This window comes from Cryptotermes secundus, unplaced genomic scaffold (assembly GCF_002891405.2).
Source record: "Cryptotermes secundus unplaced genomic scaffold, Csec_1.0 scaffold295, whole genome shotgun sequence".
NCBI classification, from domain to species: domain Eukaryota; kingdom Metazoa; phylum Arthropoda; class Insecta; order Blattodea; family Kalotermitidae; genus Cryptotermes; species Cryptotermes secundus.
This window is the reverse complement of record NW_019729213.1, coordinates 95,502-122,711: the sequence shown is the minus strand read 5'-3', so window position 1 is coordinate 122,711 and position 27,210 is coordinate 95,502. Positions and strand designations below refer to the sequence as shown.

At 44.1% G+C, this 27,210-nt stretch overlaps 1 protein-coding gene across 1 annotated transcript in view; it reads right to left on the bottom strand.

Moving 5' to 3' along the window:
- LOC111865391 (protein furry) overlaps nucleotides 1-27,210 on the bottom strand; it is a 284,199-nt gene that overhangs the window by 198,675 nt on the left and 58,314 nt on the right. Inside the window, exon 24 of the mRNA XM_023853369.2 lies at nucleotides 5,925-6,079. Coding sequence (XP_023709137.1) covers nucleotides 5,925-6,079 — 155 coding nt within the window. The remainder of the gene's footprint in view (nucleotides 1-5,924; nucleotides 6,080-27,210) is intronic.

Genomic DNA, 27,210 nt, shown 5'->3' with positions numbered 1-27,210 from the left:
AACTCCGTGGTTTTATACCGACCGAGCGACCGCCGCTTGTCGGCGAAGTTAGTTCCAACTTTAGCGGATAGAGGGTGTCGTGTGGTCAGCGCAACGAATCCTAATGCCCGTTAATTTCGGTTTTCTAGACCGGAGCCGCCATTTCCTTGAAAGAGCTCCTCAATTCTCCTCAAGAGGCTGAGTGCCAGACCCACTACTTCTCAGAAAATCTGGTACAGCCGGGAATCGAAGCCGGACCACAGGATCTGTAGCCAGGAACTCTGATGACCACTGGACTACAGAGGCGGTCGTCTATAGGACTACGCCTGACATTAATTGTTCCGAATTACACCGCAAGAGACTGGATGTCAGCGTGCTGTGCTAAGCTCAAGTCAAAGAACAAGCTGCCCTAAGCGCTAGGAAACAACAGAAACCGTTGTAATAACTAAACACTGTACATTTTGCATGAAGCGGAGTCCCTTCTGATTAGCTAATGGTCACTCAACTCTTCTTTTCTGGAATCCGAACGTTCGCTGCCATGTTTACAAGAGATGGTGCCACTGGACTCTATATTTAGCCTGCTGAATCCAGTTCGTAACATACACCCAACCTCTTGAAGGTCCATTTAAATATAATCCTCCAATCTAAGCATACTTCCCCCACGTGAATTCAGATACATAACTGTACAAATAATATTCCGTTATATACAGCCCTACATGGACACACAGCACAACAAAGTACGGAATGAAAAGATGTCCGCTGGAAGAGCACTTCGGGTGTGCTTCGCATACTTCCAAACAGGCTCATTATGTTCAATTTGCAGATAACAAGAAGTTAACCGATTTAAGTTACTAATTAATTTTACTTTCCTCTAAATATGGTGAATAATTAATGAAGCACATTTAATCACATTCACCGTCTCCTCAAATATAATGATAAGTCTAACGGTATCATAAAACGTCTCTTTATGTTTTTGATAGTGTCACGTGTATGTGTGACTTAGAAGACGGGGTTTGAACTGGAAATTGAATTTAGTGATAACTCCTTGTATAATCACTTGCAATCACAATAAATAATAACGCTATCGCTAATTACCCTCTTAAAATCACTAAGACTTCTCTTCACACGCTAACTTTCAACTGACAACTGAACTACGGCTGAATTTTCAACTGAACTGTCAATTCAAGTCAAAGTCGCATTGCGACTGACGGTCGGTCAGTCAGTCAGTAAGTCTTGGTGTCGAGCCCCAGATATTTTAATTATTACCGTTTGACAGTTACGGTCTTACTTTTGTGGGGCGCCCTCTCTGATGAGAGGACGGGTCTGTCTTTTGTATATGCTGCTGGTAGCGGCCTCCGTAGTCTAGAGGTAACGTTCCCACCTCATGACTCGTAGTACGCGGGTTGAAAAACCCGGCGGAGGTCGTGGAATTTTTAAGGGCGGAAAAATTCAGGGAACAAGTCCTCCGGGAAGGACTTTAAGCCGTGGGTCCCGTGTCGTAGATCTACGACATGTAAAAGAACCTCATGTCTCTAGGAGACCTCTGAGCAAAATTAGGCAACATTTCCCGCCCAAGTGGTTTCCAATTCCTCCGGTAGATGGGGAAGTATTGGGTACCACTGCCAGAGAAGGGGGGTCCTCTCTGACAGAAAGGGACTAACTATTAGATACCACTGCCAGAGGAGGTTGGAACCTTGCTGGCAGAAAGGGGCTGATAGTAAGCACCAGTACCGGTAGGGTATGGAGACAGTAGAAATTAAAGGGGGGCGCACAATGGACCACTAACCGGTCTAAGTGCATGGGGAAACCCACCCCCTCAATATTGAATACGGAATACGGAATATGCTGCTAGTCCTTGCCAGCGCAGTCTTTCTCGGGTCCGAGTCCCTTGGGACTCGCGACCATATTTTACTGTCTCAAAATAGAGACTTCCCTTTTCGTCGCCTCTTACGACTCGCAGGGTCACGGTGGAGGTATTCGACCCCGCCTCCACACGGGGCCTTGGGGCGGATCCAACAGAAAACACAATTTCCATTGTTACAGGTCAATCACTTCATCGTTGCTTACATATCACTGCCGCGGGAACCTGTTTACAGAGTCATTGCCTAGCAATAAACGTCTACTATGGCTCCACTATTTCGCCTTTCAGACGTCATGTCACAATATTTAACGTCGAAATATGTCGGGTTATCAACCGAACTGAACTAGTTAAACAACTACAATTTTCTAGGAGTTGAGGTTCTCACATCGGTCTTTATGAAGAATATAACGCCGTGTATTCCGCTGAAAGTCGACCGACATTTAGGAGGAGCATATCGCCTCCATCTTCAGGGTCGAAGAATAAGTCGAGCAAGGAACCAGCGTGAAAACAGGTGGCAAGACAGTTCTGCTTTCTCTGCTCTTCAACTGACATTTTCGTTTTGTAATATGACGGTGTCTGACCGCCTATATTGTCTAGTGGTCATAGTTCCTGGCTACAGGTCCGGATGTCCAGGTTCTATTCCCGGCGCTAACAGATTTTCTGAGAAGTAGTGGGTCTGGAAAGGGGTCCACTCAGCCTCGTGAGGATAACTGAGGAAATAGCGGCTCCGGTCTAGAAAACCGAGATTAACGGCCGTGGAGTTACGTTGCGCCGACCAAGCGACAACCTCCATCCGCTAAAGTTGGCACTAACTTCACCGACAAGCTCGGTCGGTATAGTTCGCTTGGAGACTACAGGCCACGGAGTTTTTTTAAATTTCTTATTGTAATATGGAGTTTACCACCCTATTAAACTCCTCGTTGGGGGTTGTCTCCACCTTATCGTGGTGAGGGGGTTTGAGTATGCCAAGGACCCTGAGAGCTATACCAGCGGTAGCGTAGCTACTGGCAGGGCCTCCCTTGCTGGACAGGTCAAAGGGTAGGCATCAGACGAAGAGAGACACCAAAAACTGATGCCGGAAGCAGCGTCATCAGCAGCGACTTGAAGCACAGAGCAAATGATGCTCGAGATGGTTCAAGTTCGTATAGCAACAGGCGTGACCAGAGTGGTTTGAACGGCTGCTGTACTGCGATGTGGAAAGCAAATGGAAAAACTACCACATTATCACTTTTCCTGGATAGTCTCTTTCCAAAAACAGAAGATCACATTAAGTGGAGGAACTGTTTTGGAAGAGACTGTGGACCTGTCGTCTGACAGATTACTGATGGATGGATGGATTGTAATATGAAGGTGCCGGCCACGGTAGCCAAGTGGTCTAAGGCATGCATTGTCTTCGCTCGCTTGGAAGCCGGGATCGTGGGTTCGAATCCCACTCAGGGCATGGATATTTAGTTTGTGTGTGTGTGCGTTTTTCTGTGTCTGTGTACAGGTAGAGGCCTTGCGACGAGCTGATCACCCGCCCAAGGAGTCCTACCATATGTGTAAGGTCTAGTAAAACCGAAGTGAAACGGAGAGTTTCATGGAGGTAGGCCTAGGCCCAAATGATGGCTGTAGCGCCAATGAAAAAAAAAATGAAGGTGTCTGGATAAGTTCTTAAGTGTAATGTGGATTACAACGGTACACAATCCAATGTAAAAACGGAACCTAGTAACTTTCTAACGACGACGCAACGAATACGTTACTGTCTCAGGACGACGGACCTTCAAAGATGTTTGAGAGAATTCTATGGAGTGGATGTGACAGAATAACTGGTTTTCCAAGTTTTTTCCAAACTTAAGAACAGACTTACGAATGCAGTAGAGAACACGCCTCTGATTATCACGTGGGGCCCACACACCAGCTTATTTTCAATAAACTGAAAATTAACCATAAAAACACACTGTAACTTACACATACACGTGTGAGGTGCTGAAAAGATAAGAGCACACGCCCGTTTTATGAGACGTCGAGTTGCACCTAAAACTGAAAAGTCTATTATTTTTAAAACTCGTAAATTACTCGTTGGTTCAGGCTCGGTTATGTCATGACGAAAACGCTTGAAATAACCAACTCCATAAGAGCCGAGCCCTTCCTGACAAGCCGCCAAATGCATAGCTACTCAGGAATTTCCAATATTTTATGGAACCTGAAGGTTCATTGCCGTGTTCATAAGAGCTCTCCACTGGTCCCCATCCTCAGCCAGATAAATCCAGTCCATACCATCTCATCATATCTCTCAAAGACCGACCCACCTACGTCTTGGTCTTCCTAGTGGTCTCTTTCCTTCTGGCTTTCCCATCAATATCCTATATGAATTCCTATTCTCCCTCGTTCGTGCTACATGCCCCGTCCATCTCATCCTCCTTGATCTGATCACGCTAATTATACTTGGCGAAGAGTACAAGTCATGAAGTTCGTGGTGACTCGGATGTGTAACTGCATTAACATCCAAGCTGTGCGAAGTGAACAGTTGCTTCAAGCGCCGGCCTCTTTAACCATGAGAATGAACCCGGGAGCTAGGATACGGTCTGGATGCGGTAATCAGAAAAATCTCTGCCCCAGCTCGGGACTTAGGCCCGGCCTCCCGAACCGAAGCCCAATCACTATATTGACTGAGGTACCCAGAATCCTTGGGAGTGTAAAGTGCACTGTTTATCTGATGTGACGTGTGACTGTAATAAAATTAATTGCAAGGGTTTACGTTGTTACACAGTGACCTTGATTTAGCCGTAATTACATTCAGTTAGAACAGTTGCTCTCAACTTAACAGCGTTTTGATTATGTGCACATGGGGCGTACATTTGTACTTCTGTGTGTGTGCGCGCGGGCGCAAATGTCGACTTTACAATCATAATCTTTACAAGGGACAACTTGAGCTACTGAATATCTTAATACTTGAATGGGTAGTAAGGTCAGTCAAGTGTAATAAGTTTAACTTGAATATACAAAAGTTTGTGTTCACAAGTTTCGGCCACTACTGGCTATCACCAGCTGTTACCTACTCCTTTTCTCGAAAGAGGATTTCTAAGATTCATATTCAAACTCTTTAACTGATCTACGATGTATTTGTATTTAACAGACCGACCGACCGAGCGAGCGACCGCCGCTTGTAGGAGAAGTTAGTGCCAACTTTAGCGGATAGATGGTGTCGCGTGGTCAGCTCAACGAATCCCCACAGCCGTTATTTTCGGTTTTCTAGGCCGGAGCCGCTATTTCCTTGAAATAGCTCCTCAATTATCCTCACGAAGCTGAGTGGACCCCGTTCCAGACCCACTACTTCTCAGAAAATCTGGTAGCGCCGGGAATAGAACATGGACCTCTTGATCTGTAGCCAGGAACTCTGACCACTAGACCACAGAGGCGGTCGGTATAGTTCGCTTGCGGACTAAAGCTACGGAATTTTTTTTTATTTGTATTTAACAACGCAGTAACAAGCACGTATGTTATGTAGTGTCATATCAGGTTTTGACACGCTTCTGATTAACCCTTTAAAGCCCAGTGGTTACTATACGTACCACCAACATCCTAAAACTCCACATTCTGCCCATACAGTTTATTAATTTGTTCCGTATGGTTCTCACAGTAAACAGTGATTGCTTCCCTAAACAGCATTATCCGGTTGGTCTTTGTACAGGAGATGTATCGTGTTTCCTGTGAGGTACGAACTGGATTTTTATATATTACTTACAAGTGAATAAGCTGACGTTGTAGCTTAAGGTAAGTAGGATAGGCATGATCTGCTTTGCAAAGCCTTGACTGACAGACTACTTGTATATAGTGCAAATGAAAGAATTTTCAGTAACATGTTATATGTGCTATACTCGTACACACACTTTACAAAGGCGAAGCCTATTCATAAGAGACAAACCCATCCTCCTGTCAGAGAGGATGTTACACAAGGGCTATGACCGCAAAGGTTCAGCTGCAAAAAAAAATCTGCGACTTGGCGCCAAGACGAACTTATTGGCGGTAAACCGCCAGCCGTAAAGTAACTCTGACTCAGTCTTTGAAGGGTTGTAAGTCTGTATAAGAGGCAGAAGCTTACCTTGCACTGAAGATTGTTGCCAAAGCAAGGAAGCAGCCGTCAGCCACCTCCGCAGTGCCAGTGTAACAACGGTCAACCACCCAGTCGAGCATTGGGCCAATATCTGGGTTACATTCAAGCAAAAGAACTACCGTCTCTCGAGCCAACTGATAGATCTGCAACAAAATGTTAAAACAGTGCGGTTGAAGACACAATCAAGTTGCGTTTTTTCTAATTCCATGCAACAGAACCCTTATCGAGAAGCTAACAGTTACTCAGCTAGTCAAAAATGCTTCCCTTCTTATATAATCCAAAGGCTCGTTGCCATATTTAAAAGAGGACACCGCTGGATCTTGTGCTGAGCCAGATAAATTAGTCCATACCCTTACGCCCTTTTACTTAAGATATTTAAGGCCAAATTAATTCAATAATTCATATATTTAAGTTTCCTTGATAAACTTTTATATGCATTTCCCACTTCCACCTACGTATGTGCCACAAGCAAAAACATTCTTCATTACAGTTTCCTTCTTTACAACAAAGCTCAGTTTCACTCGCTCCTGTAATTGAAAACAAAAAAAAAAAACAACAGTACAAGGTAATCTGAAAGAACGGCTAAGTTACTTCCTGTTATGAGGGAACAATCATTAGTCCAGCTGCAGGTTTGAGCCTCGCCTCAAGCACACCGTTCGTTAGGGTTGTAAGCACAATGTCCTTTATGAATTCCCTTGATAAATTCCACTTGTCATATCAGCCAGTAAACAAAATGTACCCATACAAATTTTATTTCTAATTAGTTAAGTTCACCGAGGGAGCCGGAATAGAGCAGTCGATATAGTGGCTGGCTACTAGCCTGACGGTCGAGGGGTCGTAGTTTGAGTCCCGGTAGAGGCAAGATTTTTCTCTTCTACACGTCGTCTAGGCCGGTTCTGGGGACCACCCAGCCTCCTATCAAATGGGGATCAGGGGTTAAGCAGCCGGATCGTAAAGCTGAACACTCATTTCTAACTAATACAGAGGTCAACAAAACGTGGATCTATATATTCACTCCCCCATACTTCTTTATGGCCTGCTGCTTAATTGGTTAAACACAGGAAAACTGTGTTTTACTGTCACCGACTGAAAATAATTCCATGCCAGAAACCTCAAAAGCACCCACTTTGAACTCTGCGATATCTTCACATTATGCGTATTGCCTTTTATAATCTCGATTTCTTACGTCTTACAAGCGTGAAAACATTCGCTTCCTTTTTCCAGTGAACTCAGTATCACCTGTCTATACTGTTGCATCATGTTGCCTATTATGACTTACTAGCTTATGTATCGCATATAAAAACTCCGTGGGCTGTAGTCCGCAAGCGAACTATACCGACCGAGCGACCGCCGCTTGTCGTCGAAGTTAGTGTCAACTTTAGCGGATTGAGGGTGTCGCGTGGTCGGCGCAACGGATCCCCAAGGCCATTAATTTCGGATTTCTAGACCGGAGCCGCTATTCCCTTGAAAAAGCCTCAATTATCCTCACGAGGCTGAGTGGGCCCCGTTCCAGACAAGTTAATTATGCCGTCTTATAGGATGTGGCGCCGTGTGGATCTTGTGTGAACCGACGTTTCGGAGCAACATCGGTTCACACAAGATCTACACGGCGCCACTTCTCAGAAGATGACATTCTTAAGTAAAAAACATCATTTATTGGAAAAGGTTGAGATATTTTTATATACAACATACAGCCTCAGAAAATCAGTAAGTTTCTTAACTTTTATACAAATATTTACTTAACTGTATAGAACATCCTGCACTCTAGCGGTATCACAAAGCGGTAGGACATAAAAGAAACATGAAAAATGAACCGTTACAGTCCAATTAATAATTTAAAAGTTTATATTTTTAATTACTGCGGTTTCTGAACTGTCTACAGGAAAGTCACCACTTCTTTACGGTCTAGCGCACAAGCTGTAGGACTCCTGTAAACTGAACAAAGACTCGACTTCTTGCCTCTAACGAACTGAGTTTGTAATGATTTACTATTTCAGATAAGTTTCAAAACAGGCATCCTCCTTCCACCTCCAATGCTTCACCGGTATAACGACGTATGGACGTCAAAGGCCACTGTTTCCATACAGTGACGCCCATCAAGTTCATCAGTATCTGTAGCGAAACCCACTGGCTTCTAGCCGAGCAATAACTCGAGCGTGTGTGCGTGCAGGACGGGGAGACACCAGTGGTTAGGACAATGAGGGTGAACATAATGTGACTGTGACATACAACTTTTATGTCTTCAAAATGACAAAAAATGTAAAATTTCAAATATGTGAAGGTGAATACCGCTGCTTAGGACTAAAGTAACATAAGGATGCAGAAAATTACATATTGAGGGGGTTCATAATTCGTATTTTCTGCCAAATACTATCAGGATGGGCAAATCAAGGATGATAGGCGAGGTACGTAGCATGCATAGGAGAGATGAGAAATTTAGTCGGAAAATCTGAAGGGAAGATACCGCTTTGGAGACAGTCATAGACGGGAGAATAATATTAAAATGGATCTTGAACGAACAGGATGACAGTGTGGAATGGATATAACTAGCTTTGGATACCGGCCAATGGAGATCTTTGGGAACATGGAAAAGAATTCTCGGATTCCATTAAAGGCGGGACATTTCTCGACCAACTGAACGAAAATCGTGCTCCATGTAATTAACCATTAAAAATATGAGTTAAATTATGAATTTTGAATAAGAAAAATTTCTAAAGAAATTTCTTTCATGGACACAAATACTTTATTCACCTCCTTTTCGCCCCCACTTTGGAGCATAGGGCTGATTTTTCAGTTTCATGATCATTTTTACAGACGATAGCCTCCTTCGACGGGTGATCAGCTCGTCGGAAAGGCTCTACCTAAACACACGACAGGCCGCGCCATAGCTCAAGCGGTTAGTCACTGGCTTCCCATCGCGGCGGCCCGGGTTAGATCCCGGGTCTGGTCAAGTGGGATTTGTGGTGGACAAAGTGGTGCTGGGGCACGTTTCCTCAGAGTACTTCGGTTTCCCTTGCCAATCTTCATTCCACCAACTGCTCCACAATCACCCTCACCTATCATCTGGGGATGGTACAATAGGCCAGAATTGGCCGCAGTACAAGGGACTTAGTCCCACCCCAGTAGCAGTAGAAAAAATAAACACATGACAACACAAGTACAGAATAATCGCATACACACATGAAACATCCATGCCTTGTGTGGGATTCGAACCCACGATCCTGGCTACCGAGCGAGCGAAGACCAGTACATGCCTTAGACCGCTCGGCTACCGTGACCGGCCAAATAAATCTAGGCATTCAAAATTAGTAATGCAGTCAGAAATACTGGGGTTACGGACTTCGTCCATCGTCAGAGCCCTTTAGAATCTACTAGTAATGCACTGGAAAAATAATAAGCTACGGCACATTTTGTGTGCATGTGCGCTACACTATAAAAAAAACTCTGGTTTTAGTCCGCAAGCGAACTATACCGACCGAGCGACCGCCGCTTGTCGGAGTAGTGCCAATTTTTGCGGATAGATGGTGTCACGTGGTCTACACAACGGATTCCCAAGGCCGTTAATCTCTGTTTTCTAGACCGGAGCAGCTATTTCCTTGAAACAGCTCCTCAATTATCCTCATGAGAATGAGTGAACCCCATTCCAGACCCACTACTTCACAGAAAATATGGTAGCGCAGAGAATCGAACCCGGGACCTCTAGATCTGTAGGCAGGAACTCTTACCACTAGACCATAGAGGCGGTCCCTTCACTTATACACCAACGTTGTAAATTTCTGAAGTGGTAGCGCCCATGTCAGAGAAAGATCCTGCTAATACTTAATATCTACATTAGCCCTCTATAAAGACTGAGTTTCTTCTAAATTATATATAAAAATTCAGTTCCTACCTCATAGGAAACACATTACGCCTCCGGTGTAAAACCCAGCCGACTGATGCTGTTTAGGGAGAAACATAAATACGCTCTGCGAGAGGAACGCAGAGTTCTAGTATATTAAAGCAAGTGGTACTTACAGTAATCGCTGGGCTTTAAAGGGTTAAACGGCTCTCCGGTCCCGCGGGCGCCATGTCGGTTTTATTGAAAGAGAAAAATTAAAAATAAGATGGTTCTGTGCCCTAAAATGGTTCGAATGTATGCATGCCGATACATAATCCTTATGTCTAATCCTTCATTTCACTGCAAATCAAGATGCTTCTGATTATATATAATTCTTTGTCCTCCTGTTGGAGGCCAAGCTGCAGTTCCATATATAAAAACAGATCAAGTCACAGCTTTGTGTACTTTAAGAACTTATGACAAATTATTTAAAGCGAAAATTTACACAGCAATTTTAATTCTAGAACCGAAATAACTGATAACTAGTAGACAAATGCCGTTTCTGTGGTCTAGTTGTCAAGAGTTCCTGGCTACAGACCCAGCGGTCCCGGGTTCGATTCCCGACGCTACTAGATTTTCTGATAAGTAGGGGGTCTGGAACAGGGTCCACTCAGTCTCGTGAAGATAACTGAGGAGTTATTTGCGGCGGTCGGTATAGTTCGCTTGCGGAACAGAGGCCACGTAGTCTGTCTCTTTGTTTTTGTTTGTTATTAACAGACCAAGCATTTAAATCCTGAAGTTTCGAGATGTTCTGATATACGTACGAGTAAGGAAATTTTAAATTCCGTCAATCTGTACTTGACGTTAAGAGCTGTGTGTTTTAGACGTGAAAACAGCTCACCCGTGGCTCAAATGTGTTGGTATATTTAGTTCTAAAATACCTTTATACGAACAATGCAATTTGTTATTACATTCTGTACTCTCAATTATAACTCTGTTTCTATCAGTGTTTCAGAAACACAATCACAACATAACGACGCCTCTGCGTACTTTTTTGGCCTAAGAATCATATACGCGTTACGATAGAGCATGTCAAGCACAGCTGCCGCTTCTAAAATATTTTCCTTTGTTCTAGTAGCGATCTCCTGCTTCATAATCGCTCGAAACAGCTGGAAACAGCCGACGAAGCACAAACACAGGACTACTTTATACACAGGCTGACTTTTTATTCATACGAGCAGAACGTCTTCTTTGTTTACATTTTTCTTGCTCGTGCAGTCTCAGAACTGAAAATGTAGAGATCAGGAATACTACTGGAACGCCANCGCGTTGCCTCCATTAACAGTTCGAAACATCAAGAGAGAGAGAGAGAGAGAGAAAGTGGTGAGATAGTGAGATACACTACATTTGGGGGGGGGGGGTTAAGAAACTATATCTCCGGTTTTGAAGGTTCCCAAGCAATGCCCGCTCGTCCTTCTGATATGCTTACTTACTTACTCATGGAGTTGAGCACTTCTTGAGGAGAAGCCAAATCTGCAGCTACTCAAGAATTTCCCAGCATTTTAAGGAACCCGAAGGTTCATTACCGTGTTCACAAGAGCCCTCCACTGGTCCCTATCCTGAGCAAGATCTATCTAATCCTATCTCTCTAAGATCCATTCTAATATTGGTCACCCACCTACGCCTTGGTCTTCCCTGTGGTCTCTTTCCTTCTGGTTTTCCCACCAATATCCTATACGCGTTCCTAGTCTACTCCATTCGTGCTACATGACCTGCTCACCTCATTCTCCTTGTCTTGATCATTCTAATTATACTTGGAGAAGAGTACAAGTTATGAAGCTCCACATTATGCAGTTTTCTGTAACCTCCTGTCACTTCATCTCTCTTCAGTCCAAACACCCTCAGTCTATGTTCCTCCCTTAATGTCAGAGACAAAGTTTCACACCCATACAGAACCACAGGCAAAATTATAGTTTTGTATATTCTAATTTTTATGTTTTTGGACAACAGACGAGAAGACAGAAGGTTCTGGACTGAATGGTAGCAAGCATTACCCGAGTTCAATCGCCTCTTAATTTCCTCCTGAATCAGGTTTCGATCTCTGGATGGGCTTGGAGACTTCAAATTAGGAGGGCAAATTATTCAAACTGTGAAATATGCAGATGACCTTGTGTTAATGGCTAAGGAAGAAACTGTGCTACAGGGTATGATTGACAGACTAATCGAAATTGGAAGGTGCTATGGCATGGAAATGAATGTGGAGAAAACAAAATTAATGAAAATTTCGAGACAACCAACCCCAGCCACAATAAAGATAGACCAAAAACAACTGGAGAATGTGAAATGTTTTAAATATTTTGGTAGCTTGTTAACAGATGATGGAAGGTGTAGTTGTGAAATTAAATCTAGGATGGCCATGGCAAAAGCTGCATTTAGCAAGAAGAAGAATCTTTTTACCAGCAAATTGGACTTAAATTTGAGAAAGAAACTAGTGAAATGCTACATTTCGAGCATTGCTTTGTATGGGGCTGAAATACGGACACTTAGGGCAGTAGATCAGAAACACTCGGAGAGCTTCGAAATGTGGTGTTGGAGAAGGATGGAGAAGATCAGTTGGACCGATTATGTGAGAAATGAAGAAGTGTTATTTAGAGTCAGTGAGCAGAGGAATATCCTACACGAAATAAGAAAATGGAAGGCTAATTGGATTGGTCGTGTTTTACGCAGAAACTGCCTTCTAAAAGAAGTTATCGAAGGAAAGATAGAGGGGCGGGTATAAGTGACCAGAAGACGAGGAAGACGTAAGAAGATGCTGGATGACCTTGGGAACAGAAGAGGATATTCTCATTTGAAGGAGAAAGCTCTAGATCGCATTAAGTGGAGGAACTGTTTTGGAAGAGACTGTGGACCTGTCGTCTGACAGATTACGGATGAATGAATGGATGTTCTTATATGACGCTGGAAGGGGTGCATTATAGTAAAATTTGAGCTTACGTTGGGAGGGCTATACTAGGGCGACATTTTGACGTTACCAATGGGAGGGCTGCATGTGAAGAAGTAGCGCAACGTGGAATTTGGGTACCAACTCAGCATTTGCTCTAGGATCGAGGAAAACCACGGAAAACCTTGATCGAGTTGGCCGGTCGCAGGACCTTCCGGATGCAAACTTACTTCTAGGGAGCAGTCCGACATTAAATGCGCGAAACCTAATATAGACCCTATCTGGCTGTTACTTTATTTTAAGATAAAGTTTACTTATGTGTTTCGACAGTTTTCTTTTTGCATACTTTGGATGAGCAGCAAACAGTTGTGTATCACAAAGGGAACACCATGGGTTGGCGTGGGGTTTATGGGTGGGATCGGAGATTGTACGCGCAAGCGCACTGTACTATTACTAATATTTCGTGCGTCACAGCTATGGACCCCCTTCAAGTCGCCCACTTATTGCATGTTTATGCATATAACCAGTGGGTTTTCTTTTATAACTGGTGCTCTTAACTGCATTTATGTCTTATTTCGTTCCCATCCAGTGCAGTTAAGCGAAATAATGTTTTCATGATAGACTACAGCGTTCCACCCCGCCACGGCTCTTCATCTATGGCGACTTCTCGTGTCACGTCCGTTAATACTTTTATTTTATGTTTAACGCATTAGAAAGACACCATTTAACCCCCACACATCATGAAGGCCTACAGTGTACATAACAAAATTTCCATTGTGCAATGTGGGAACGACCGCCTCTGTGATCTAGTGGTCAGAATTCCTGCCTACACATCCAGAGGTCTGGGTTCGATTCCCGGCGCTACCACATTTTCTGAGAAGTAGTGCTTCTGGAACGGGGTTCACTCAGCCTCGTGAGGATAATTGAAGAGCTATTTCAAGGAAATAGCGGCTCAGGTCTAGAAAACCGAAATTAACGGCCGTGGGGATTCGTTGCGATTAAAGCGCGACACCCTCTATCCACTAAAGTTGGCACTAACTTCGCCGGCAAGATGCGGTCGCTCGGTCGGTATAGTTCTCTTACGGACTACAGGCCACGGAGTTTCATTGTTTTTTAATGTGGGAACTCCGCGACAGGAGCACTGAGAAAATTTTGAACAGATTTGACTTAGGAGCTCAGACGGCACAAAAGTCAGATCTATACAGTGCAACAGGACGCTGAAATATAACATTACAATTTTGAACAGACTCTGCTTTACGTAGGGAGCCAACAAGAGATACATTTTGCAGGCTCTGGGGCCCACCCAGCCTCCTATCCAATGAGCAACCCAGGCAGAAGCGTGAAGTAAACCACTCTAAAAAATTGTGGAGATATACTTCCACTAGTCCATATGTCTTCAAGGCATATAATTAAGTACAGGGATAACTTTACCCTTTATAGTGTTTAGTTAAATCACTGTGAAGAAAATGTAACCGCACCATGACAGAACAAATATTCGTTTGGGGAGTGTAACCACTCCACTGTCGCTCACTAGTTTAAGTATAATTAGAATCATCAGTAACAAAAATTAATTGCTGATAACAAGTAATAACCAAGCCAGTGAGACATAGTCACTTTCTTGTTTGCAGAAATGGACTTATTCCAAATCTTACTGTTACACAGGAAGCTCCCCTGTGGATTTTTTCTGAGAAAATTTTCTTGCGAGTAGCTCGGCGGCAAACTTTGAGAATTCGATCACTGACAGGTCCTGCACGTCGTAACTTAAAAGTAGGCGTTTTGAAACCCACGCCAAGCAGGTTATCTGTCAGTGTACCGTCAAAAACGACGTTAGGACTTTAAGGTTCAAAGTCCCAAACTAGAGCTAGGCGACTGGAGATCCAGAAATTGTGTGAACCCTAGTTTTCAAAATTACCCAATCAGTGGAATTAAGGGGAGTGACTTAGCTGAGGAACTGACGTCCAGGGGACAGAGAAGTAAGTCGCCAAGTGAGTGGTCTACTACTCGTGAACAATTTAGAAACAGAATTTGTGTTTCCGCTGTCCGGAATAAAGTGATAAAGTGTAAATTGTGCTAATAACTTCCGTTATACCAGGACTGACCTATATAAGGACCTATATACAAGCATCCTTTGTACTGACTGTGTGTGTCATCAGGTGAAGGAAAGTGCAGATATCAATATATGATCACGGTGTTTAAGTGCAAAGTAGCACTGAACCAACTACTACCCCCCCCCCGGTCATGATCGAGGCCCTAGCTAACGCTCTGAGAAGGATCTCAGTTCTAGCCACAGCTGAACTAGTTAACTATCACCTTTACCCCCTTTCCAAAATAAACCTCCGACTATTGTAAGCCGACACCACCTGAGCTTACTGGCGCCCAACCTAAGAAGAAGAAATAAAGAAAGAAAGAAAGAAAGAAAGAAAGAAAGAAGAAAGAGAGGAGCGACGAACAACGTGTGACTAACCAACCAACAAAGGGGGAGTAAAGGTGAGTGAAGTGCGGTTAGAGGAGTAAGTGTCGCTCAGCAAAGCGGGGCAGAGCGAGCACAAAACTGACAGCTTACACGACCAGCAGAAAGGTCGTAACAGCCGCCCATCCATACGCACTCCTGATGTGGATGAACAAACAAAAATAAACTCCGTGGCCTATAGCCCGCAAGCGAACTATACCGACTGAGTGACCGCCGCTTGTCGGTAAAGTTAGTACCAACTTTTGCCGATAGAGGTTGTCATGTGGTCAGCGCAACGGATCTCCACGGCCATTAATCTTAGTTTTCTAGACCGGAGCCGCTATTTCCTTGAAATAGCTCCTCAATTATCCTCACGAGGCTGAGTGGACCCCGTTCCAGATCCACTACTTCTCAGAAAATCTTGTAGCGCCGGGAATGGAACCCGGACCTCTGGATCTGTAGGCAGAAACTCTGACCACTAGAACACAGAGGCGGTCGACGTACCAACATATCCTTACAAAACAGATTCAACTCAGAGAATCTATCTATCTATGGCTCTACATCCCTTGTGTACCTTGGCTGACTTTTCACTTTCATCTATACGCAGTCGCTAGGACTGCTTGGATGGGGGATCAGCCAGTAGCAAGGTCGCTACCCACATACAAAACAACGCAAACACAGACATCCACGCCTCAAGTGGGATTCGAACTCATGATCCCAGTGTTCGAGAGGGCGAAGGCGGTTCATGCCTTCGACCGCGCGACCACTGTGATCAGCAATTAAGAGAATTACCCTCTGTAAAATCCCTTTACTTCTAGAACCCCGGTCCTTTCCAGTGCATAAAGCGGCCCAGGTTCACACCTGTTCCGTCACTTGCCAGCTGTTTGATGTATTATGCGGCGAAATGGAGGTCAATAACATGACACATATGTGATGTGAACTTTCTTACGTTTCTTTCCTGGTGAATGGTGATATATCGCCAAAATGTTGCCATAAATATCAGCAATTATATTTACTTCAGAACAGATTATTTTTTTAATTACTGCGGGCACGCCTGTTATATATCGGGTGTCCGGATGAAAGGTATCCAAAATAAAAAAGAATATCTCAGAAAGTAATTCTCATACACATATCCGGTTTGTCATCGGAAAGTAAAACTTTGTAAGTTTTTTTTTTTTCGTGCCCGGCTTACGCGCATGCGCCGCCACATTTCTGCCATGTTAGGAATCACATGGACGGAGTGATGGCTGGGAGATGGATCGGCAGAAGTGGATCAATCACTTGGCCTCCTAGGTCACCAGATTTAACCGCACTGAATATTTTCTTGTGGGGTCATGTGAAGAACACTGTCTTCCAGGTTAAGATCAACGACCTGTAACACCTGAAAGTCCACATAAGGGACGCTGTGGCTATGTTAACACCAAATTCGCTGGATCGTCTGGATATCTGTCGTGTCACCAAGGGAGCCCACGTTGAAATTTATTGAGAAAGTTATATAGATAGAAAAAACTTTGATAGTTTCCCTTTGTAGTGGTGTAACCCATATGTATAATAAAATCTTTCTGAGATATAATTATTTTATTTTGGTTACCTTTCATCCGGACACCCTGTATTCACTACACTGCTGCGACATTAAGCCTCCGATTTTCATGCATTAAATTCAAACTGTTCACAATCCGTCTGCCCGTAATTAAAGTATAAGACTGTATAACTCTCCGGGCCGGGTTCAGTAGCTAAGACCTTTTCTGTAAAACTGCTTGCAATTTGTCCTTTTGTCTGGGGAAGTAAAATAATGTTTAGAAAATCTAAAAGCAGTGGATATCTCAAAAGCTTTGAAATATTAGAAGATCAATACGTTTCAACTCGCTAATGAAATTTCATTAATTACCTACAGTCTCACCCGACAGGAAGAACATAGAGAGCAAGATACCGAGGAGAATATTTGGATTCAAAGGAGAGGAACGTAACAGGAGAAAGAAGAAAATTACGCAGTGAGGAGCTACATAATTTGTACTCATCTCTGTATTACAAACTTATTAGTCACATCAAACCAACGAGGAGCCGGCCACGGTAGCAGAGCGGTCTAAGGCATGTACCGTCTTCGCTCGCTCGGAAGCCGGGATCGTGGGTTAGAATCCCACTCAGGGCACGGATGTTTAGTTTGTGTGTGTGCGTTTTTCTGTGTTTGTGTACAGGTAGAGGCCTTGCGACGAGCTGATCACCCGCCCAAGGAGTCCTGCCGAATGTGTAAGATCAAGAAAAACCTAAGTGAACGGAGAGGTTCATGGAGGTAGGCCTAGGCCCACTGGGGCTGTAGTGTCAAGGAAAAGAGAAACCAACGACGATGAAATTGACAGATCATATAGCAAGAAACTTGGAAAAGCATAGTAAACGATTTTCTTTTTCACTAACTCTACTGATCCTTTGGGCCATGGTCTCTGATTTTTCAATTTCCTGATCATTTTACAGGCGGTAGGGCTCCTTGGACGAGTGATCAGCCCGTCGCAAGGCCTCTACCTAAACACAGGACAACACAAAACCAGAATAAACACATACGAAGGGGGACCCCAAAATAACAGGAAACGACCTGTTGCGCGCGCATGCTTTGTAGTTACGAGTTGTGCTGCTAGGTAGTGTTAGCTGGGGGTCTCCCGCGACTGTTAGTGAGCTGGCGTCAGTCTGAGTTAAGTGGTTTGTCTGTGGTGCTCTGTTGTGTGCGTTCCTGTTTCAATCCTTTGGCGATTAGTGAGATGGCCGACCAGAAGGAACAAAGAGTGTGCGTGAAATTTTGCTTTCTGTTAGGGAAAACTGCACTTCACTCTTCAAGTCGCGGCAAACATTCACGCGGTTTTCTCTTTGGTCATCTCCGAGCAAGCGAGGAACAAATTTTGCAGACACCCGTCTCATGTGCAAACCTTCGGTTAAAATTCGCTGGACCGTGCTCCATGAGATGTTCGTTTCCTCAGAAAGTTGGTCAATGGTCTTTCGACGATCTTCATAAATTTCACGCACACTCTTTGTTCCTTCTGGTCGGCCATCTCACTAATCGCCAAAGGGTTGAAACAGGAACGCACACAACAGAGCACCACAGACAAACCACTTAACTCAGACTGACGCCAGCTCACTAACAGTCGCGAGAGACCCCCAGCTAACACCACCTAGCAGCACAACTCGTAACTACAAAGCATGCGCGCGCAACAGGTCGTTTTCCGGTTATTTTTGGGTCCCCCCTCGTACACATACCAAACATCCATGCCTTGTGTGGGATTCGGACCCACGATCCCGGCTTCCTAGCGAGCGAAGACAGTTCATGCCTTAGACCGCTCGGCTATCGTGACCGGCCTCATACTAAACGTTATTAAGAAAGAAAAAAAGACGAATGGAAGAAACTATTCCGGAATATTGTACATCACCATCCTGTTGCAAAAACGCGTTGTAGCGCGGTGTACACCGGCAGAAGTCCACACACGTTTAGGAAGATTGTACTGTCTCCATATTCAGGATGGATGAGTAAGCCATAGAAGTAATCATCAAGAAGCAAGACGCAACGAGAGTGCTCTGCTGGTTTCTTGCTTTGCTTATTCTCCGGGCCCCAAAATTCATGCCAATATTCCTCCGAAACGTCGGACTGTTTCCCAGATCCGTTTGCCCAACCTGTCCGCAGATACCTCTAATTTATTACGCAAAGCAAAACTGGTAGCCGCTCGGAAGCCGTTATCGTGGGTTCGAAACCCACACAAAGCATGGATGTTTGGTATGTGTATGTGTTTATTCTGTGTTTGTGTTGTCATGTTTAGGTAGAGGCCTTGCGATGGGCTGATCACTCGTCCAAGGAGTCCTACCGTCTGTAAAATGATCAAAATGAAAACAAAACAACCTCGACGCCGTAAGGTGTAAAAGGAACAGATTAAGTAAGTAAGTAAACAAAACTGGTTTCAGATACCACACATCATGGCTATGCAACTTCCAAATATTGACATCCGCTTCCTACCCGCGAGGCAGATTGTTTTCACTATACTCCACACAAGCAACTCAAGAGTCAGAGTCAGAGACAGAGTTCCTTTAGGCCTGGAGGTTTGCCGCCAATCAGTTCCTCTTGGCGACAAGCCCATTGAGACTCATAACCAGTATTCTTTAACAGAACACTTGCGGTTACAGTCCTTATGTAACATCATTTCTGACGAGAGGGTGAGTCTGCCGTTTAAAATTACTGCTGGCCGTCGCCAGCACATTCATTCTCCGGTTCCCGTCCGGCGGGACTCATGATCATATTGTCGCCTGTTGCCTATGTAACGCGACAAGTAAATTCACGTGGGTTTCAGACAATCTCTTTTACACTCACACAATATTCTTCACTTCTAACGTCCTTTAGACGTTTCTTCTTCACTGTTAGAACACTTCTTGCACCGCTGATCTCTGTCGGATGCGACCTTGCTTCTGCTCTAGTTGGATCTACGCTAAAAACTGACTAGTGTCGTCGAAGCTGGACTCTTGTAACGTGCACTCGGACTGAATAGCGCGCACCATGTAGGAGGCTTTGGTTTCGTCCGCTGTCATGCAACGAAGGCGGGAATATGTTAGCTGGCGTAGTCTTTGCCATGGATATTCTTCCACCTCCGGGGTAACGCGTTTGTTGCTTAGGCGATTCCTAGGCAACGTTCTGCTGGGATTCCGTTTCAATGGAAGTATACATTCTTACAGCAGCCGTTGCCTATCAATGGACGTCTTATCGCCCGGCTTTTTGACGGCATGCCACAATATTTTACTGTCTCAGATCCGGGTCTCACCCAACCTGGAGGGCCAGGTCCCCGTATTTATACCCCCCAAGAACAGGGTGGCCCAGTTATGCCCCCGGGCACTGGGTTCCCTTTTAGGCGCCTCCTACGACTCGCATAGTTACAGCGGAGGTATCAGAAGCCGCCTCCACACGGGATCACAAGCAATTACCAGGTAGGACGGTGCTTAGAAATCAGCCGATAAAGGTTTGCTAGATTCCATCGATACTGCGTACGGCCATGGGGTCATAACATTTCCATACTTTTCTAAGCTATTTATTATGCCCCTTGTGAGCGGCCTCCGTAGTCTAGGGGTAACGTTCGCACCTCATGACTCAAGGTACGCGGGTTGAAAAACCCGGCGGAGGTCGTGGAATTTTTAAGGGCGGAAAAATTCAGGGAACAAGTCCTCCGGGAGGGACTTTAAGCCGTGGGTCCCGTGTCGTAGATTTACGGCACGTAAAAGAACCTCATGTCTCTAGGAGACCTCTGAGCAAAATTAGGCCAAGTTTCCCGCCCAACTAGTTTCCAATTCTTCCGGTAGATTGGGTAAGTATCAGGTACCACTGCCAGAGGAGGGGGGACCTCTCTGACAGAAAGGGACTAAAGTATTAGATACCACTGCCAGTAGAGGGTAGAAACCTTGCTGGTAGAAAGGGACTAGGAACCCCTGCCAGAGGAGGACGACATCGCTGACAGAAAGGGACTAACTATTAGATACCCCTGCCAGTAAGAGGTTGGAACCTCGCTGGCAGAAAGGGGCTGATAGTAAGCACTAGTACCGGTAGGGTATGGAGACCGTAGAAATTAAAGGGGGACGTACAATGGACCAGTAACCGGTCTAAGTGCATGGGGAAACCCACCCCCTCAATACGGAATATGGAATACGGATATGCCCCTTGTGAAATGAACTGAAAAATTAAACGAAATAGAAAGTACACTTCGTAAAGTCATTTCAGGCAAGATTCGCCTTTCATTTTTAAAGGGAGAAAAGCATTAACACTTGTCTTGGGGAATGCAAAGCTGATGTGGGTCGCATAAAACCAAATGGCGGGTTGCATGCGGTCCGTATTCCGAGAGTTAGACAGCCCTTACACACATTTCTGGTATACTTTCCTTATTAAAGAAACTAAAAGTAGGCTTATGAGATCACCATTCTGTCTATGTCTGTGTATCCCCCTTATCAACTTCTGAATGCCTGAACCAATCCTTATCAAACTTAGTATGTATGTCATGGCACCTGAGCCCATCTCAACGACGTACTTCACAAATACCTCCCGTCAGTCTGCGTCTACACGTGTATCCTTCTGGCGTTGCTATGCAACGGTTCGATAACGTTACGCGGAAACGAATACACATGCAACAATAGGATTGTTGGACGTGTAGTTTTCTGTGCGGTTCGTATCGTATCGAGGAAAGTAACAGATTAGTTCTTCCCCACAACTTGTTGTTAACTGTTTCTACTGTAGATAATAATTCTGAATTGTACGAACAGTTGCCTACTTTTCAGGTGTACATTCCAGAATACACAATTTTTGTATAATTTTACGTTTAAAATGTCCAGAGAAAACTGTTATCGCAGGGTTATTCAGCTGTTCACAGTTTGTCCAAGAACAGGGTTACAATATGTAAAACGCTTAAGGCAGGCTTACACTGGGGCAGTGAAACAGCTGCACTTGCATAGATTTTACGCTAGTTTTCCACCGTTACTACAATGGTGTTTGCTTGAGGCGCAATTTTAAAAACCCAAATTAGTCTCGAGAGTCCATGTTGCTTTAATCAAAGAACATCAATCTCAATTAGATCACAGAAAGCCACAAAGCGGTAAGCCTCGGCATCCTGTACTGACACCACAACATGTGAAACTGCATGCACTGTGTAAATACCACTTCACAATTTCGGGCAGCAACGGAACACATGAGTGTCCAAACCAGAAGAAACGAATTTAAAAAAAATAAGGTAAAGTATGGTAAAGCTATCCCTGTAACAGGCCGTGAAGATCCATACGGGTTGTGAGATGTTGACGCTCCCACATTTTCTCTAGACAATCGGCTTACAGATGGCGGTAAGGTTGTCAACCTTACGCGCCGGCCGCCTTTTACCCTCAGGAAGATTCCAGGTACTCATTTCTGTTAGAGGCTGAATCGACCCCAGGGCCATAATGCGGCTGGAAGGATTAGGTCAATTGAAAAAATCCACCTCATCAGGGCTAGAACCCGCGACCTTCCGGCCTGTAGTATAGTGCCTCAACCAACTACGCTACCGCGTGCCCCTTTAAAAAAAAAGGCATAAAAGAATTCCAAAAACGCTGACGCGGTAACAAACCTGCAGAGACAATGGCACATAAATAAGTTTTAATACTTGCATAAATGGTAGACGTATAAAAATATAAAGGCATAACATTCATACCCAGTTTTGTATATACTGTCAGGACCTTGAATATTCATTAAAATGTAAACATAATATGGATACACATAGAACGCAAACTTACTATAACAAAGGCGCAATGTTGAACCTGTCGAGAGACAGCACCGCGTTAGACAGAACAGGCTCACGCTAGTGATTGTCAGCAGGAAACATCAAAATATTCAAAAGCAACAAGGGATGCAATCTATGAAGTGCTTGACAAAATAAAGAAACACTGCACAGGTAAAAGGAGTTGAAGAAACTGGGAACAAAACACACAAGACCATTATGAGAAAAATGCAGCAGCAATTTTTACAAAAGAAAACAGAAGACACTAAATAACCGAACATATGACAATTATCAGAAAAGCTCACAAGGTTTTACTGACAGACGCGGAGGATATAAAACATATGAGTCAGGGAAACAGTGGCATGTACGGCACTTCGAAATAGCACAGAGATGACATTCAGTACGTTCCAAAACACGTTTTATACAGCAAAGGGTATATAACCGAGATACAGTGGGGTTCTAAGGAACCAAATTACTTGCACAAATAAAGCGACAGGACTGACAGTTAACCATTTCCGTTGCAAGGGTTCCTTCCGCATGAATAGCGGTTCTCATCCGTTCCGTACTCACGGATCGTTGGAACGGCGATGGTTCTCCGCGTTAGACACGCTGTGTGTTGCGATAGTCTACATTAAGGGGAACCATTATTGTAGCCCAACCAAGTTAACGGGAGACGGAACGTCTTATTGGCTTTCACTTCTGTAAGGCAAATATCAACCTTTCCCAACTAACGGCACGCCGAACAAGGCACTAAAACTGTCAAGGCACACCATTATTTTTTAAACGAGACATTTTATCATTAAAACTCTAATCATTGTTATTTTTAATAATACTGATCGTGGGTTTCAACGATTTTTTATTCCTGTTTTTTCTCGATTTTTGACCTTCCTCCAAACTCCCGCGGCACACCTGCGGACCCTTCATGTAACACCGGTGTGCCGCGGTAAAAACAACAAAACAAACTCCGTGGCATGTAGTCCGCAAGCGAACTATACCGACCAAGCGACCGCCGCTTGTCGGCGAAGTTAGTGCCAACTTTTGCGTATAGAGAGTGTCGCGTGGTTAGCGCAACGAATTTCCACAGGCGTTAATTTCAGTTTTCTAGACCGGAGCCGCTATTTCCTTGAAACAGATCCTTAATTATCTTCACGAGGCTGAGTGGACCTCATTTCAGACCCAATACTTCTCAGAAAATATGGTAGTGCCGGGAATCGAGCCCGGGACCTCTGGATCCGTAGCCAGGAGCTCTGACCACAGAGGCGGTCCGCCGAGTTCTGTTTTACGGTGCTGTTCCTCAGACCATATATTGTCGAATGGTAGGATAACTGGTAACAGGTCATTGGGTAGAGGCCAGAATAAGTGTAGCCCCTGGTCCTCCATGTTGTGGGTTGGGCCTTTCTACATGGACATCTATCTACACGTTTTGATAAGGAGATAAACCTTCCACATCTTCATAAACTAAGCCATATTCCATGATAAATGTTGCCTGCACTTCACACATCCAGATCAAAAAGAGCTCATGAACTACACATGACACACAGAAACAAAAGACTGCTCGCTCCCTCATGACCTACTATATAACTTACGTTCATACAATGTCTTAAAGCTCGACAATTAGTTATGGCAGCCCGCTATCGAGTTATTTCAGAGCTTTTATTTGAACAAACAAAACAAACTCAGTGGATTTAGTCCGCAACCGACCGAGCGACCGCCGCTTCTCGGCGAAGTTAGTGCCAACTTTAGCGAACAGAGGGTGCCGCGTGGTGAGAGCAACGAATCCCCACGGCCGTTAACCTCGGTTTTCTGGGCCGGAGCCGCTACTTTTCCATTCAAGTAGCTCCTCAATTATCCTCACGAGGCTGAGTGGACCCCGTTCCAGAGCCACTACTTCTCAGAAAGTTGTGCAGCGTAGAGAATCGAATGAGGGACCCCTGGTTCTGTAGCCACAGAGCTTTTATTTCACAGTTACAAAATTCTTTACATATAGATTGATGTGTTCTTTTATGTATTCATCTACGGGTTTCTGGATAGGAAACGGAAAAACAAGACATTATGAAGTAATTTTAATCAGCTATACGCTCTGAAAATGTATTTCTGATTTATTACTGTTATCCCAAGATATTTTAACACTGTTACACATCAGAAATGTTTATTAACTGCACACATATTACAAACTTCTCGTTTAATTAAACGGCTTACTCTGTATGAACGAACTACAACGAAATGCAATTACGCACATCACAAGCACTACAAAGCATATTATTTCGAGAACCAACTCCTCGTCGCGTACTTTCGACCCGAATGACAGTTTGGCGGCTTCGTGACGCCGGCTCATTTCGTGGCGACTAATATGAAACGTCACTGACACACACTTCTTATTGGAAACAGACGCTGCATGCCGATGTAAAAATTCAGAGACATTTATATTGAATTTACTTTCTTTAATTTTATAAAATTGTTTCAAGAAATACCTACATCAATGTACACCAGTAAGACACAGAAACGAGAGTATCGAAAAGCCACGGTTTCGATATATCGCATAGAAAACCATATAGGAAACCCAATTTAATTTACAGAGTATACACAATGAATTTGATATTATTTGTGTAAGAGATAAAATAAATTTGTGATCGACATTTAGTGCAATTAAGCATAAACGCTTATACTGTATACACCTCTAATTCTGGGAACTAAAAACGCCAATACGCCACAAATTAATTGCTCTTCTGGCTTGCTGGATTATGTGACCACATGGAAGTCAATACCCTTTCAATTATACACTTTATAAATAATCTAGTACACCCTGACCAGATCATCTTTCATTCGAGAAATGACAGCAGGAAGGAAAGTCAGAAACATACACGAGTTTATCAGTTCTCACATTTCACACGCGTAACTCGGCGTGTTCAGCCGGTCACGGTAGCCGAGCGGTCTAAGGCATGCACTGTCTTCTCTCGCTTGGAAATCCCACTCAGGGTATGGATATTTAGTTTGTGTGTGCGCGTTTTTCTGCGTTTGTGTACAGGTAGAGGCCTTGCGACGAGCTGATCACCCGCCCAAGGACTCCTACCGAATGTGTAAGATCTATAAAAAACCGAAAGTGAATGCAGAAGTTCATGGAGGTAGGCCTAGGCCCACTGGGGCTGTAGTGCCAAGGAAAAAAAAATTCGGTGTGTTCTAATTTCGTACTAACAAAACGGGATGAGTAGAGGTGTACTAAATCTGCAGTACACCGGATAAGTGTAAGTACAGAACCTGTTCGTTATTAAGGAAAGTTGGGAAAACGTTGCAGTCACACGCATGGATTCGAGTTAATTTTCTTTTCTCAAGCTTCCTCCCACAAGAAAAGCATTAGGTGCATGACAGTGGTTGTATTTCCACAGTAACTCCTGTAAATGGACCGCGCCATAGCTCAAGCGGTTAGTCGCTGGCTTTCGACCGCGGCGGCCCGGGTTCAATCCCGGGTCTGGTCAAGTGGGATTTGCGGTGGACAAAGTGGCGCTGAGGCAGGTTTTCTCCGAGTACTTCTGTTTCCCCTGCCAATTTTCATTCTACCAATTGCTCCACAGTCACCTTCACCTATCGTCTGGGGCTGGTACAATAGGCCAGAAGTGGCCGCAGTACAAGGGACTTAGTCCCACCCCACTAGCAATATAAAAACCTGTAAATAAACGTTTTCTGAAGGTCCACTTAAGGTTCGGCCACACAGAGCGCTACGTACGCTATACGAACAGAAAAATATCTCCCTTTATTGCCAATGTGACTGGCCACACAGACTTCCGTACGCTACGTACGCTATGTTCCCTATGTTAGCTGGGTCGCAGAGTGTACACAGCGTACGTAGCGAACATAGCGTAGCGCTCTGTGTGGCCGAACCTTTATACACTGGTTCGAGTTCGTTCTCCGTAAATGTAGACGGTTTCATGTGCGGTAGGAGAAAACAGTTTTATATTCTATAAAATGCTGGCGACGGAAAAGCTGTATACTTTTCGAAGGTTCATTACCACATCATATATGAGGACATTAAGTGACACTAGTGTATTTCCGGAGAGACACAATGTTTGTGGACTACAAAAATAGTAGTAAATTCTAAAAACTGCCTACAAAAGTAAGATAGCCTCTAACGGTGTGGCGCTTATACCATCCATCATAAAAATCCTCCCACATGTTCAACAGCTATCGAAAGGGAAGGGGGCGGAACAGACATACATACAGATAATATATGGTAACAAGGAAAATACATGAAAAATTATAAAATTGGGATAATTTAAAGCGCTGTTAATCCGTATTTGAGGAGGAAATAATGTATCGCTAAGGGAGAAAGTAATTTCAGAAACAGAAATAACTTACATATGTAACGATTCATATCACTGGCGGTGGTAAAGACAAACTCCGCAGTTCCGAAAATATAAACACGTCACTACATAAATGCCTGGTAACATCTGGTAACATCTGTAAGCCTCTGGAAACCTCACATCTACAGCCCGAAATAAGGACGAGGATCAGAATACATGGACACCGAAAGAGAATAAATTTCATTTGAAATGCATGAAATATAGGAATGTTTAACCAAAATGGCCGAAAACCGTTTACAATCATGAAAACTGTCATTTCTAGGCGCCCTTTCACGAAGTGGACGAAACTTAAGCATGCTGGGAAGTTAGTATATCTGTTCGCATGTTTTATCTACAAAACTTAACATCTAGAGTTCTACAAAAACAAAACAAACTCTGTGGCCTGTAGTCCGCAAGCGAACTATACCGACCGAGTGACCGCCGCTTGTCGGCGAAGTTAGTGCCAACTTTTGGGGATATAGG